At 35.0% G+C, this 16,979-nt stretch overlaps 1 protein-coding gene across 1 annotated transcript in view; it reads right to left on the bottom strand.

Annotated features, from left to right (window-relative positions):
* Positions 1-16,979, bottom strand: part of NUP98 (nucleoporin 98kDa) — a 137,108-nt gene that overhangs the window by 63,811 nt on the left and 56,318 nt on the right. Inside the window, exons 9-12 of the mRNA XM_006885718.1 lie at positions 15,453-15,590; positions 13,724-13,862; positions 8,473-8,565; positions 3,479-3,619 (exon numbers count right to left, since the gene is read on the bottom strand). Coding sequence (XP_006885780.1) covers positions 3,479-3,619; positions 8,473-8,565; positions 13,724-13,862; positions 15,453-15,590 — 511 coding nt within the window. The remainder of the gene's footprint in view (positions 1-3,478; positions 3,620-8,472; positions 8,566-13,723; positions 13,863-15,452; positions 15,591-16,979) is intronic.

Here is a 16,979-nt window from a genome sequence, read left to right as displayed (position 1 = left end):
CTAAACCCAGCCTGAACTTCTAGCAGTTCTCTGCTGATGTGCTGTTCCACTCATTTTTGGATAATCGTCAGTAGAATCTTGCTTGCATGTGAAATCAATGAGACTGTTCTACAGTTTACACACTCTGTTGGGTCACCCTTCTTTGGGATGGGAACAAATATAGATCTCTTCCAGTCAATTGGCCAAGTGGTTGTTCTCCAGATTTCTTGGCACAACTTGGTGAGCACATCCAGGGCAGCATCTGTTAGCTGAAAGAACTAGGGATTTTGAACATTTCTTCATGTGTTTGTTGGCTACCTGGATCTTTGGTGAAGTGTCTGTTCATATCCTGTGCCCATTTTTCAATTGGATTGTTTACCTTTATCTTGTGGTGGGAAGTCTGTTTAAATTTGAGCCTGATCACCTTTTAAGGCAGAACCTACTGGTAAAGTCATTCACTGAGTAGCCAATGAGATTTTTATTAGTTTTCTCTCTCAAATAGGAGTAGAAAATAACATCAAGCATTAAAGATTAGGGTCAAATGAAAAAATAACTCTAGAGATTTCTTTTAAAAAAAACTCTAAGTTGGTTTTTACTTTCTAAAATGTTTTGTGCCAATTAACAAAACCAGTGGTTTAAAAATCAAAATATGAGGGGGAGGGGTGGGCAGGGAGAAAAATGCAACAATAAATGAATGGAAATACAAAAATCTCTGTAAATATTCATTAAAATTAATAAAATAAGGTGGTGGGAGGGGTGTGGGGGGGCTGTATACCAAAGAAAGAATTTCTCTTTTACTTTTCAAAGAGAGGAGTGAACTGGGGGGGGTGGGGGGAAGACTGGACAGGGAGAAAAGTACAAGAATGAATGAATGGAAATCCAAAATGTCTGTAAATGTTCATTAAAATTATTAAAATAAAATTTTAAAAAATTAATAAAGTTTTTTAAAAATTAAAACAATAAACAACAAATCCTGAATTACGAACTGAATAGTTGGAAAAAAGGAACATACACTATGAGAAAGACTTCTTAAAAATTAAAAAGACAGTTAAACTTGATTAGGATATGCCAATTACTAACATTACTCAACAATTGTTTGTGCAAAGATGTTTTCTATCCACTCCATATGTTTCAGAGAATTCCTAGCATTTATTCACTAGACTTCAGTTTGATAGTTTAAAATATTGCTGGATATAGTATACATTCCCAATGTAGAGAGGGGGACAGGTGATAAAAACCATTCAGTAGCCTAGGGGTAAGAAGCTGCATTGCAATCCCAAAAGCATGCCAAGTTCCACCTGTGTGATTAACTCTGCCTCTGAACACCCGTTGGAGAGGCAACTATGAGTTATTTCTAACTCAACAGCATACAACAATAATTAACATTTAAGAACCACCACTTTAACAGCTATTCTAGTAAAAGAGCAAAAAGGACAACACAAAGGCAAGGAAGAAAATATACATAAGCATGAAATCTATACAGATAGATAGCTGTGACATTTCAGTGAAGAGACAATCTTAAACACGTCCAGGAGATGGGGAAAGAAACAGGTCACATTCAGGAAAACAAGAATTAGAAAGGTATTAAACCTTTCTCTAGTAATCATTAGTATTAGAAGAAACAAAGTAAAAACCTCTCAGAGTAAATTAATTATCTCCATATCATATATATTTTACTTGAAGATATAGGAAATTGAAGAAATAAAGATGAAAATGTTGTATTGAGAACACAGCAGTTACAACTGAGAATCCAAGGGAATATTTAGGAACAATGAGTGAGTCCTGGAGAGTAAACTGAGTTCCCACTGCAGAATCAAGAAAATGAGATCCAAGAAGGAAATACTGCAGGGATGAGGTAGTGAAAGGATGTTATGATACCTGTGAGAATTTGTAATAATCTAAGAAGGGAATAAAAGTTTGTAATACAAGGGGGAGAAGGATTCTAGGAAAAACATACACTGCACGGGGAAGTTATAGACCTCTGAGTAGCAATATTTTTGTAGTTATAATAATAATGTAGTCTGTTCATCTGCAAGCTTTAAGTAATTAAAAAACAGAAGATAAGTATGACAGAACTTAGTATGCTTTATCTATGTAAAAAATGATAGCAAAAGAAGAAACGAGAAAAAGGGAAGGGTAGGTATTGGTACCACATCCTGTTTTGACAAACAGGAATAAATAGTATCTCCTAATTGATTAAGGGAGTCTGGTGGCCAGTGGTAAAGAGTTGTGTTGTCAACTCAAAGGCACATGGTTCAAACTTATCAACTATTTGATAAGCAAAAGATGGAAATCCCCTGCAATTTACTGCCACTGAAAACCCATTAGAGGGTCAATAATGATTAGGTTCCAACTCAACAGTACATTAGCTATATACAGAACAGTCCTACTCTGGCCTAGTGGGTCAATATGAATCAAAATTGACTTGACAACAGGTATAGTTTGGGGTTTTGGCCACAACTATTCACATTACTTTGCAAAGGTTTCCCAATATGCAGAACATGAAGCACAGTAATAGAGACAAAATATTTAGCAGTACACTGACTTTTATCCATTTGCTTATCATCTATCTACCTACCTACCTACCTACCTACCTACCTATCCATCTATCCACCCATTCATCTACCCACACAGCAGTCTACTCAGAGTTACTCTATTTACACCAAGTGCATTTTATTAAGTGACAAGTAAATAATAATAAAGGTAGTATGCAAATATGGCTAAAGCTGGGAAGAGCACTTCTAAAAAAGAAGCTTGTGAAATAATTCAATAGGTAAAACAGGTGATAAGTGAGCTAAATTCTTACATGTCATAAATTAAAATTATACTTAATAAATACAATCAAAGCCATAGGATTTAATTTAGAAACACAAACTTCATTAAATACTATAAAAGCTGAGAGTGCAGAAGAGAGGAGGCCATTAGAAATATGCCTTTCTGTAGACTGGAGGCTCTCGTGGCCTAATGTTAAGAAGTTATACTATCAATCCAAAGGCACGTCATTTGAATTAACCAGCTACTCTGTGGTAGACATAATGTAATCTCCTCCTGTGCACTTTACTTGCTCTGAAAACTCACAAGAGGGTCAGCTATGAGTCTGTTCCAACTCAATCATACATAACAACGACGATGTACTATTTATACTAAGCTCTGGTAATACAGTGTTGTTAACCCAAAGGTGGGTCTTTCTGGCAATCTGAATCCACCAGTAGCTCCATGTGAGAAAGTTAGACAATTTCCTCATATGCAATTATTGCCTCCTGAAAACTCACAGGCAGGTAGGTAGGTAAGCAATGAGTCAGTATGTTTAGACTTAATAACAATAGGTTTAAAAATCTGTTGGGTTTTTTGGTATTTTTTCTCTAATAAACTACATGATTTTTAATGATGGGCATATGTATGTTACTTTGACAGGGAAAAACAGATAGAAATGGTCAGCAAAGTCAAGTCGTAGCAAGAAATAAACAGAGTAAAGCCTTCCAAAGTGACTGACACTTACCTACTGGGACCTGAGGGGCTCCAAAGCCCAAAGTGGCTGTCGTAGTATTAAATCCAGGGCCCCCAAAGGCTCCTGTACCCAGAGGCCCTCCGATCTTAGGTTGGTTGCTCCCAAACAAAGATGCCTGTCCAGCACCAAGAGCTACAGAGACAAGAGGAAAGAAAAAAGTGCCACAGAAGATCCTTTGAATGTTGTGCTACAGTCAGTTAAAAATAGAATACATTTGGTTAACTTCAAAAATGACAACTCATTTCAACAAAATAAGAACTAATACAGTGATAGGAATTGTGTAGGTCAAAATCTTTAACCTCTGCTCTCAACCATAACATAAAAAAAAATCATATATATCTTAGAGGTTTATTCAAAGATGGAAATTAATAAATACATATAAAGCATTTAGAAGAAGTCTGATATATGCTCAAAAGTAAACTATTATAATTCATTTAATCTTCAAAGTTCCACAATTGAACCTACTATTTTATAGATGAGAAAATGGTAGGCATAATATACTATAATAAATATAGTAAATGATGGAACTGGAGCTTAAATCTAGAAAGATCTAGCTCTTAAATGGCTATTCTGCACTATAATATTTATTAAAAGAAATAAGCAATTCACCTTAAAGGTCATTCATTGTCAATTACAATACTCTGGTAATCCAGTCATTATCTCATCTTTTTGACTAACATATTGACTAGACTATTCAAATCCAAGAAATTTTTGAATAACAAAAATTAAGACTTTTAGTGCTCACTACCTCATGAAAATGCTTTTGTCTAGACAAAGGCAAGGAAGCACTGGTGGCAGAGTCTAAAGGAAGTTGTGCTAACCCACAAGTGGCAGTTTGAAACCAATAGTGATTCTGCAGTAGAAAGATAAAAGGCAATCTCGCCTCCTGTGTGATTTACAGCTTCACACAAACCTGGAGGGTCAGCTAAAAGTTGGCTGTGAATTGATGGCAATGAAAGAGATAGAGAGCAGAGAAAGAGAAAGAAGCAGAAAGAAGAGACCAAGAGTGACAAAGGCAGATGTGTTACAAAAAGCTAAATGTTGGGGGAGCTCTGGTCGCCTAGTGGCAAGAAGCTGTACTGCAATCCCAGAGGTGCACGGTTCAAATCCACCAGATGCTCTGCCGGAGAAGGAGGGAAAATTTCCCTCCTGTACCAGTCAGATCTGATTTGATGGTACACGCACAATAAATAAATAAATAAATAAAATAAATTAAATAAATAAATAAATAAAGCTAAATGTGCTATGATGTTACTAAACAGACTCATGTTTCAGCATAAATCAGATTTGATCGAGTAAGAATGTTTCAACAGGGGAAATTCAATTTTAAAATGAATCTTGTTTTAGTAGTTTATATTATCTGCAATTATTTTAAATGGGAAGATTTTAGTTAATAGAAATTATTGACCATGTGGAGGACCTAAAATTCCTTTTACTGTATCATCCATATCTTGGGAGACATGATATGAGGAAAACCACTTCAAACACTTAATAGACAGATATCAAAAAAGTTATATGTGAATTGCTTTAAGATCATATCCACAGAAAAAGGATATGAAATTTAAATCTAGAATATACACAAATTAGTGAAGGTGACTGTGAATGGACAAAACATTTTTAATAGGATTACTAAGTTACCAGCTAGAAAATGTCATGTCATACAAACTGTTTATAGTATTACTGTGGAACAAAAATGGAAATGCTCATTTAATGAGTGTTATTTAGTCTAAGCACTTGGAGAAAACAAAAATCACACCCTAAGAGGAAACGGAAAACGTTTTCCATTAAAATTGGTCCTTAAAAACTACTGGAGGAGGGTGGGAAGGAAAAGACTATGAGATAACTCTTAAGAGATAGGAAATATTTGAATATTGAATGTTTGTACTGTCAGCTACTAATGAAAAAATCAGAAAGGACCTGTTATAGAAAATGTTTCTACAAAGGCATGAAAGAGAGAGATCCCAAGTAGAGAGACGGACAAATGACTATAACATGGTGTTATGGACATAGGGATGATGGCACAGGATACAGCAAGATTCATATCTTCTGTTAAGAGGGTTGCTATGAATTAAAATTAAACTCAACAGCAGCTAACAACAGCAACAAAGCATGAACAGGAACATTTACCACTCAAAATGAGATTCCACAGTGCCAGTAACTTAGCTCATTTGTCTAAATATAGTCCAAAGATATGATGCTATTCTATCTGTGATCCCATAAAATGCATGAGTTCATGCAGATGGGTGTTTGTATATAAATGTTTAATAACACACGTACTCTCAAAATTAAATGTCTACTTTTACATATGTTATAATAAATATTCAAGGATATAGTTGCTGATTCCAATGATTATTATTTTCATTCATTCATCAACTAAAGCTAAGGGAGGAATAGAAATTGTATTGCTTCTATCTGTCCTTTACTTTCTATAAACACCACGTGAATAAAGAAAAAAATAAAAACAATGTAATTTATTTTTTATTAAAGAATTATTCAAGGAAATTGGAATATATTAAAACAAATAAAATGTTTAAGCTATTGTATTTTTGCAAAGCAGAAACATCTAAGGAAAAACTTATACATTTTGCATATGTAATATTGAACTGTTAAAAAAAATTCTAATAAAGACCTGAAAGAATCAAATATTAAAGACGAAAAAACAACTTTCAACACACAGAGTAGTAGAATCTTATCCAGGTCTACGTTTATGATTTAAAACTTTAGAATCAAAACAATCCTTGAAAAATCCATACCAAAGGTTTTCCTCTATAATTAGAAGACAAATCTTGTTTCTCTGGCAAAATATTAAATAATATATTCTACTTTTATCCTTCTAGCTTTAATATTTTGCAAAATGCATGTGGGTAAAATGTGAAAAAGTTAGTCAAATTAATATCCATACTTCACAAAGCTGTAAGAAACAATACTCAAATATGAATTATTATTTGAAGATGCCAATTTCCACTATCATCTATGCCAACATGAATAAAGCCAACAATATAAACAGGCTATGGAAACATGGATCCTTCCATACAACAGAACCAAGACTATAAATTGTCATTGTCTGTTTGCAAAAATGAAATAGAAGGAGCTACCAAAATTAAAATGTGCATACTGTGATAGAGTCTCATCTTATAAATCCTATAGTAGTATTGAGTACAAAATTATTAACATTGCTCTTAGAGTTATTGTTGTATACCATAGAGCCAGAACTGACCCTTAGCTGACCCTCCAGAGGGTTTTCATAAGCAGTTAATCCCATGGGAAGACTGCCCATTCTTCACTGCTAATAATACTAATCAAATGCATACTAGTAAGGGAAATTAACTACTAACTGTGTGTACAGGCATTTACATGTTTTTCCATACATAATAAGGTAACTCATTTTTACATTAACATACCTACAGGTAGTTGCTAAAAGAAAACACCTTCACATTATCACATGACGTGAAAAAACAAGTTAACAGGAGAGTAAGTAAAACAGCAGTCTTAAACATTTACCACATAATATAAAAGACATTATTTTTAAAAAGCAATATATAACTCAAACACAAGTTCTAGAAAACAAACTTAACCTTATTGTAGATAATGATTTTTAAATTCTAGTTCATTTTTTTTATAACAATACTTTTAATCCAAGATATTAAGCATCACAAAAACTAATGTATCTCAGTCTTAGGTTTAAAAAGCACTCTTAAGTATGGTTTCCATTGAAGAATATAGGAAAAACCCTTCATGTAAAATACACATATGTACAAATATGTATGTGGATGTGTGTATAAACAGACATTTGAAAATTAAGTCTAAAAAGATGCATACAAAAATTTTTAATAGTTGTTATTTCGAAGTAAAGTATCATTTACTTTTATATTAATATGCCCTGGTGGGTGCATAATAAATATATCTTGTTGCTAATTAAAAGGTATAGGCAGTTTGAACCCACTACCACCTCTCTGAAAGAAAGAAAAGAATGAAAGTATTTTGCTTTTACTTTTCAAAGAGAAGAATGTACTGGGGGGAGAGGTAGGCAGGGAGAAAAGTGCAATAATGAATGAATGAAAATCCAAAGTCTCTGTAAATTTTCATTAAAATTAATTGAAAGAAAGACAGGCAGTCTACTTACTTAGTAACACATTGTAGGGAACTGAGGCAATGTAGGCATTGAGTCTGGACTTATACAGTTGAAACATTTTTATAAGTACATCTTTTAAGAAAAAGTAAATGGGGAAAAATGTTCAGAGTACAAAAGGAGGTTCTATTAAGGAGCTAACAGATAAATGATCAGACCCTAGAAGCAAAGATAAGCGATACTGGACAATGGAAGCAGAAACTATGAAGATAAAAAGAAAAAACAAGAAAGAAAGCAAAATTGTATGCCTGAACAACTTTACTGAACAGTATGAATTTTAGGACTACCAATACTCTTCACAAGTGTTTAAAGCAGAAAGGTAAATGTTCTCAAAAGCAGTGAAAAAGAATTAATTTGATGATAGAGGTACATTTTAGGTCGGAATCATAATGGAAAGAATTAAAGGGTTTGCACAGACCTTGCAAAACATTAGAACAGGTGTTAAATGCTTCAGTATGTGCTCTTATTGCCTTACTATTAGGGTACTAAAACTTACCTGACGAAACAACTGAAAGTCTCAAATCACTGTTTTGTGATCAAAATAGGAATACTGATATCTAAAAATGTTATCACATTAAAAAGCCTCACATAGTAAGTCTGAAAATTCCACAGAGATACTCAAGTGAGAAGATTTGGAGAAAGGAAGCATGTCAACCCTAAGGTATGTGTGCTGATTATTTTAAGACATTATAAAGTATAAATGTTGGTGATGCTTTATGAATCCATCTGTAAAAATGAAAATCCTGATCTCTTCTATCCAAGCATATAACTAAGTAGAACTCTTAAATCTCAGCAATTAAAAAGAAAAAAAGCCAAAAGAGATCACTTTTTAACCCTTCTTATACCAGCTCCTTACCTGTTCCAAATCCAGCTCCAAGTCCAGCTCCCAGGGTTCCAGTTGTGGGTTTATTTCCAAAAAGGCTATTTCCACTGGTATTTGTTCCAAAGCCTAGAAAAAAGAATGAATAGACTGTACTTTCAACATGACTCTCAATTTTTTCTACGGAGGAGTTTAAAATAAAGTCCTGATTCTAAGTCTTGTATTCTTTCATTTACTAATTAATTCTTAGAATTTCTAAATAGTAGGGTAATTTAATAGTAGGGAGTGGGCAGAGTAAAAGAAAAAAACTTTTTTAATATTGTAAACTAATTCCAGAAGCCTCATATATTTAATTTCAGGCTTGAAATATCATTTTGATATACAGTAGCCAATATTAAAGCAAAGTGATTGTGCTTGAGTTTGCAAAACAATCTTTATGTAAATCTCTAAATCATGTTTTATTTTTAATTAAGAAAAATAAATGCACACCCATGTTTCCTACGGCTTTGTTCACAATAGCAAGGAACTGGAAACAACCTAAATGCCCATCAACAAACGAATGGATAGAGAAGCTGTGGTATATTCACACAATGGAATATTACGCTGCATTGAAAAACAAGGAACTTATGCAATATTATTCAAAATAGGTGACACTGGAGGACATTATGCTGAGTGAAAATCTCAGTCACAAAGGGACAAATACTGCATAGTGCCACTGCTGTAAAATGGGACTGGCATTGGGGTTGGGGGGAGACTGAGAAAGATGGGATAAATAATGTATACTGCATTGAAACAGATGAGGGAGAAAACTGTTTAAAAGGGATATGTGATTAGGTATTATTGTCATGACAGGAGTCCAGAATGAAGGCTGCTTAAAGTGGACCTGGGGGGAGGGACTGTAAAACAATGAAAGAATTTTTCTTTTAGTTTTCAAAGAGAAGAGTGTTCTGGGGGGAAAGAGAGGGCAGGGAGAAAAGTGCAACAATGAATGAAAATCCAAAGTCTGTAAATTTTCATCAAAATTAATTAAAAAAAAGATTAAAAAAAGAAAAAGAATAAAATCTAATTTACTGAAACTATAAATTAAGCCAGTCAAAAAATAAAAATAAAGAAACTAAGAATCTTGCTAATAAATCTGAGAGCTGGATAATGAATAGGGATGACAAAGGAAGAATTGATGCCTTTGAGCTGTGGACTGTCAAAAGAACAAATAAGTATGTCTTGGAGAAGGTGCAGCCAGAGTGTTCTTTGGAGGCAAGGACGATGGGGCTTTGCCTCACTCACATACCTCGGGCATTAGGATAGGAGGGGCTATTCCTTGGAGAGGGACATGATACTTGGAAGGGTGGATGGAAGTTTGGCAAAGGAGAGGAAGACCTTCAACCAGGTGAACTGACACAGTGACTACTGCAATGGGCTCTAGTGGGTCAGAAAGTGTGAAGATGGTACAGAATTCAGATAGGTGGCACGGGGTTCAGATCCACTGTTCATAGGGTTGCTATCCATTGTACTAGACATAATGGCACCTAACACCACCACAACAAGGTTCTTACTAAAAGAAACCACCTAGACATGTCTTTCTCTCACAGCTGTCAAATGGAACAAGCTTGATAGCTGACCCAGAAGGTTTCTGGAGGTTGCAAATTATACAGGATAGGATCATCTACCCACCAAGTGGCTGGTGAATCCAAAGCACTAGGGTGACTCTCACTAGGTGTACAGTACAACGCCCTAGGAATACACTACCAGAGATAAAAATCTCTATAGTAGCTACTATTCTGAATTGGTGAAAATAGTATAGGAAATAACAAATAGCTAATCATGAAGTTTTAAGGGTCTAATAAGTTCATAGATGCATTCAAGTAGTTAGTTGGTACTAAAAAGAGATCATAAATTCTGAATAACTTCTTTTAAGTTTAAGAAACGTTTCTTCAATTAAGAAACTATCTTGCATCATGATGCTAATTGTGAGACAATTCTATGGTTCCCACCCCTTCAAGTCCATAGGTTCCCCCTAAAAAGATGCTTGATTGTGGTTACTGTATTTTTTTAAAATACACTAAACAATTATACTCCTCCTATAATTAAATACCAACAAATGAACATATCATGAGCCTTTCAGGATAAAAGGCAAGGGAGGGGAATCAACTATTCATCAGAAAACTATGTTTAGCAAACATCTGACATCACTTTACCATTCCACAAGATAGGAAAGAGAATATTTCAAAACACATGACAATATCACCAATAATATTATAACACTTTGTTATGCCTAATATTTGGCTTATTATCTCAAAAAAAGAAGCAAGAAGAAGAAGAAAAAATCTGAACTAAAAGAATAAAAACCATTTCAAAGTGAACATATTTTTTGGAGGGAAGGGAACATATTTTTAATTCCCTTTTAAAGCCCAAAAGTAATCTGATATAATCAATCCTTGATTTAATTCATGCACTTATTATTTCTTATCTACTCAAGCACAATCAACTTTTATTTAGTAATAAAGAAAATCTTGAAAACATTCTATATTTTTTTGAATTATAAAAAGAAAGGATCTTTGAGGCTCATGAACAGCAAAAAACGAAATGCATGTGAAGTATCTCACATCCACAACAGGGAAAAAAGTTCCAATTTACACTGCTTATACCACACATTCTGATTCTCACAAAAGTTCACCAACTCTATTATTTCAAAACAATTTTACATATTAAAACTAAAGATAATTCAAATTCAGTATGAAAGCTAACAAGGCAAGTCAGATAAATATGCAAACTTGCAACGTCAAATAAGTGAACAAGAGTAGTGCTCGCTTCGGCAGCACATATACTAAAATTGGAATGATACAGAGAAGATTAGCATGGCTCCTGCGCAAGGATGACACGCAAATTCGTGAAGCGTTCCATATTTTCGACCCTGAAATTAACGAGTCTGTAACTAAGGCTAACTCCTTTCACCTACAAATTTTGTCTTTGGATACAAAGGTAAGTGGATAGTCCTTATGGAGGGACTGTTTAAAAAAAAAAAAAAAGAGGCAGGGAAAAGAAAAAAAGTGAACAAGAATATAAATATATTCATACAATAAAAATCTCCCAATCTGAAATACACAACAATGAAATAATATCAAGTATTTTAAAAGGATAGCCTTTAAAAAAGCTTATAAACGGAGCTCTGGTGGCCTAGTGGCAAGAAGCTGCACTGTAATCCCAAAGGCGCATGGTTTGAATCCATCAGATGCTCCACTGCAGCAGGAGGGGCAACCTCCTTCTGTGCCAGTTGGATCTCACAGTACACAAGGGGGTGAGAGGGAAGTCTATAAGCATCCTATCAGATAAAAATAATAGTTAACTCTGATAATGAAATAAAGTAAGAAAAAGAACTTTTGTTAAATCTATATATAACATTCTTAATGAGGTAAAAATTAGTTCTTGAGGGCCTAAAACATTGTAGATATATTAGTTTGTGGCTGTCCAAGGAGCCATATTACATAAAGAGACACACAATAGATCTCTTTACAATTTAATTCCTATGAAAAGTATTACAATTTCATAGGAAGAAAAGTTGATTAGTAAAAAAGTTCTACACAGGCTCCTCTAGAAAGGACTAGTGAGTATCTCTGTTTTATATACTTCTGGGCAAATATGTAATATTCAAATTGGTTATTAAATATGTTCTTTTTGTCCAGCCATCAAAAACTGAAGACTGGTCTAACCACGGAAATATACCAAATGGCTTTATTTTTGTGCTCATCTCTCAGAAAGAAATCAATGTCTGGTTATGGATCTGATATGAGAGCTTCAACAAATAACTGAACAACTATTTCTCTTTGAAATAAAACCAACTTTGTAGAACTGATTTAACATTAATGCTATTATTGATTGAAAACTTAGTGACAGAAGTACTTAAAATGTTTTTATACTAATTTAAAAATTTATAGAATATCAATGAAGATTATGTTTATTATTATAATTATTCTAATTGCTGATTAATATTACCTATCATTTAAATGTTTTTGTTCAGACATTCCTCTAGGTCGTATAGCCCTGGTGTACAAGTTGCCATACAGTGGTAACTTGTGGTTGCTGTGAGGCTGAACACTGTGACACTGATGTGTCAAATGCGTCAAGGGCTGGTTACCCAACGCGGACAGAGAGTGGAAGCTTGGAAGGAGGGGTGGCATCCACTTCCGTAATAGTTTGCCTCTGGAAACCCTATGAACCTGGAGAGAGGATGAGAGACACCCAAGCGTTGAGGACTCTCCTTCATAGGGTCACTATGAGTTGCCTGTGACTCGACGGCACTTAACAACAAACAACAATGTCATTTAAATGGCCATTAACATTTTTAATGATAATTCAAAATATACATCATCTTAAGCAAATTTGTATCTTTTTAAAAAATTTTTATCATTTTAATTTTCTCAGTTACTAGTCAAGTATCAAAGAAAATGTATCCTTATTTTACAATGATCACTACAGAATGAATTTTCTGATTGGTACTCTACAGGTTTAGTTTGCTTGGCTCCACAGTCAACACTCTCAGCACCGGTAGCCAGGAAATTAAAAGATGTATTGCCATGGGAAAGTCTGCTGTTAGGGACCTCTCCAAAGTACTGAAGAGCAATGATGTCTCTCTGGAGACTAAGGTGTGTCTGATACAGGCAATGATCTTTGCAATCATTTGTTATGCATCAGAGAGTTGGACAACGACTAAGGAGAATAGGAGAATTGATGCCTTTGAGCTGTGGTGCTGGAGAAGAATATTGAGGGTACCATGGACTGCTAGGAAAACAAACATTTATTCTGGAGAGGGTTAAACCGGGTTGCTCCTTGGAGGCAAGGATTCCGGTCCTTGGAGAGGGACATCATGCTTGGTAGGGTGGAGAGACAGCGCAGGAGGGGAAGGCCCTCTATAAGGTGGATTGATTCAGTGACTGGGGTAATTGGGATGGGTGTATCGGAGATGGTGCGATTGGCACAGGACAGAGGAGAGTTTAGGGCTGTTGTACACAGGGTCTCTATGAGTTGCAAGCCACTCAACGGCACATAACAACAACAACAACAGCAACTCTACAGGCACATCTTGTTCAAAGAAAAAAACAAGAGAATTTGTGTGAGGAAAGGTAACTTACAACTATTCTAATTTTCTCAATCATGTCCATGATTCTGATACCTCACATCAGGCCACAGCTTACCTGAGAATTTTTAAATATTCCCAATAATGATTGAGGAGAATGATGTGTGGTATAGTCAGTGTAACTTTAAGAGAGTCAAACCTGCTTTTTATATGTACCAAAATTGGAAGTGTTTGTATTGGTTCCTAAAGTCAGAGTTGGTTTGTTACCAAAGAGCCCGCCACTGGTTGTACCAAATGAAGGCGCACTGGTTGTGCTGGTTCCAAATGTAGTAAGCTTGTTATTTCCAAACAGGGTCTAAAAAGAATAGAATACAGACAGTTTTAAAATAACAAAAAGATATTCACACTACAGTAAATAGACACTACCTCATGTATACTAAATGGAGTGGGAAGTAGGTTGAAAAAATGTCAAATTTTATAAAAAACATAGAAGATAAATCAATGTACAATTTTTTCCTTGGTTTTTTTTTTTAATTAAATGAAAATTTTCTTTTATACTGTTTTACTTACAAGGCTTGTATCCACTGTTTTTCACACTGGATGTTTCCCATTTCCTTTACCCATCCCTCCCTCCAGCCATCAAATTGTGAGCATATGATTAAACACACACTGCCACCGGCCGTCCCCCCACCCCTCTGATCTCCCCTGCCCCCCTTGGCTCCTCATTCACATTCTACAAATAATGGTCTTATACAGTAATTGTCCTTATGGGACTGAGTTAGTTCCTTCTGCATAATGCTCTCCAGTTCCCCCATATATTTTCTTTCTTTATTGTTGAAAATATACACAATTAAAGAAACACCGAATCTTCAATTTCTACATGCGCAATTTAGTAACGCTAACTGCATTCTTAAAACTGTGCAACCATGTTCACTCTCCTTTTCTTGGTTGTTCCTCTCTCCCTATTATAAACCCGCTCCTCTTAAGGTTCCTATCCATTTTTTTAGGTGCTATTATCAATTTCATCCCAGACAGACAGCTCTTAAAGGAACATAATGCTGAAGACATCACATTTTTACTGTCTTGCTTTCTCTAAATCAATAATACACTTTAAATGGGGGAATTGTAGAGTACATGTAGAGCATTATAAAGTACCTATCTTGATAATGCTGTTATTAATAATAATAAACTGAAGAACTTTGAAACAATACATACTTAATTTTTCAAATTTCTATGAAAGCACGAGTAACAATTTTGTTTCTTTCTAAACTACAACAGCAAGTTCAGTTTCTTTTAATGGATACTTTATACAGACTGACCAGATGCTCATGCAACTGGGGTGTTAAGTAATGAGACAGAACTTACTATTGTATCTAAGAGGAGCTTTGGTGGAATAGCGCATAACATGTCAGGATGCCAACTGAAATGTCAGCAGTAGATTTACAGACTCAGAAATGCAATGGAGGGTTTCTATGAGTTGGAACCAAATTAGTTAACAGTGTGTTTGAGTTTGGGGTTATTATTTTGACATCAAATAAACTCCTGACTAGTAATTTTACTAAAAACAATTGTACTTAGCCTCCAGCAATACAGCCCCAGAAATTCTGGCAACTTGATCAACACTGAAAACTTTTTGTAACTTCCAAACATAATACCAATTTATCACTCAAAACAAAAGATGAAATTGGGAGTTTACAACTAATTAACAGTAAAGGCATTTCAATGTAAATGGAATAATTTAATCTCAACCTACTAGGATGCTGGTTTGCTCTCATAAGTAAACTGTACACAACACACAGAGTAAGATAACAAAATTTTTAAAAGTAAATTTACTAATTGAAAACACATCGAACAACCAATAAAAGTATGTGAAGGAGACACAAATCTTTACTGAGAAAGGCTTAATATACACGCCTTCAAATTAGAGTAAATTATAAAAACCTACCGAACTAACAGCACCAAATCCAGTAGTAGTCTGTCCAAAAAGACCAGTTCCTGTTCCAAATGCTGTTCCAGTGCTGGTATTTGTAGCTGTCCCAAAAAGACCTCCAGGTTGTGAAGCTTGGGTTACTCCAAATAAACCCTGCAAAAGGTTAATCTATATTAAAAGAGATCTAGGGTAGTGTTAAAAGCACAATAAATAGGTGCTGTCAAGTTGATTGCAAATCATAGAGAGTACTGGCGTAACAGTTATAATTTTTTTAAAATTATGTTAAAGATGCTATTATTTTACATAAAGCATCTCTTTTGTCTTAAAAACCCTGAAAAGCTGAGATAATCCCTATTTCTGAAATTAAAATATAGCTTATTTTTAGGCATCAGAGTCAATTCTAAGTCACAGCAACCCTGATTGACACCTTGCACAATCCTGCTCCATCCTCAAAATCTTCAATGTACTTAAGCCCAATGTTGTAGTCACAGTGTCAAATCATCTTGTTCAGGATCTTCCTCTCCTTCCCTGAGCCTTCGCTTTATCAAGCATGATGCTGTTTCAAAGACTCCAAGTTTCCTACTAATAACGTGCCTACAGTACTTAAGACAGTTTTACCATCCTTTTCCCTAAGGAGAACCTTGCCTGTACTTCTCCACAGAAAAGATCAGACTGTTCTCTTGGTGGCTGTTGTGTGCTGTCAACTCAACTACAATCCATAGTGATCCTATATGAACAACTCTGAACTCTGCCTTATTCTGAGGCAACCTCATCATGGTGGACACACCTGACTCCACTGCCACAGTGACTGTTATCAATTCACTTTGTCGAAGGTCTTCCTCTCTTGCGCTAACCTTCTATTCTTCCAAGCATGATGTCCTTCAAGAACTAAACCTTCCTAACAACATGCCCAAAGTATGCGAGACAGAATTTCTCTATCCTTGCTTCCAAGGTGCACCCGATTCACTTTCTCCAGGACAGTCCTGTTGTTCCCTTGACAGTCCATGGTATCTTTAGTACTCTGCAGTACCTGGTATTATATTTAATATTCTTTACCAAGCTACAATTCAAAGTAATAATTTATTCTTCAGTATTCCTTTTTAGTTTTCTAACCTTCTTAGGAATCAATTCTTCAGTCTTCCTTACTCACTGTTCAACTTTCACATACCTATGAAGCAAATTTTAAAGAAACTTTTGCAGGAGATCAAGGAATGTAGTCTTCAGTATGGATTGCATCTCAATGTCAGGAAAATGATGATTCTTACCATTGGACCAACAGGCAGCATCATGATGGGTGGAAAGAAGACTGAAACTGGTACGAGCAGTTAGGAAATAAGGAGATGCACTGCACTGGGAAAATCTGCAATTAGGGACCTTTCCAAATTATTGAGGAGTAATGATGTCAGTTTGAGGAATAAGGTACATCTGATTCAGGCCATAGTCTTTCCGAAAACTAGCTATGTATCCAAAACCTGAACAATAAATAAGGAGGACAAGAAAAGAATTGATGCCTTTGAGCTGTGGTGTTGGAAAGGAACACTG

The sequence above is a fragment of the Elephantulus edwardii genome, unplaced genomic scaffold (assembly GCF_000299155.1).
Source record: "Elephantulus edwardii isolate Elephantulus edwardi_28Jun2011 unplaced genomic scaffold, EleEdw1.0 scaffold00044, whole genome shotgun sequence".
NCBI lineage: Eukaryota > Metazoa > Chordata > Mammalia > Macroscelidea > Macroscelididae > Elephantulus > Elephantulus edwardii.
The sequence above is the reverse complement of the archived record's forward strand: the minus strand, read 5'-3'. Positions and strand labels throughout refer to the sequence as shown.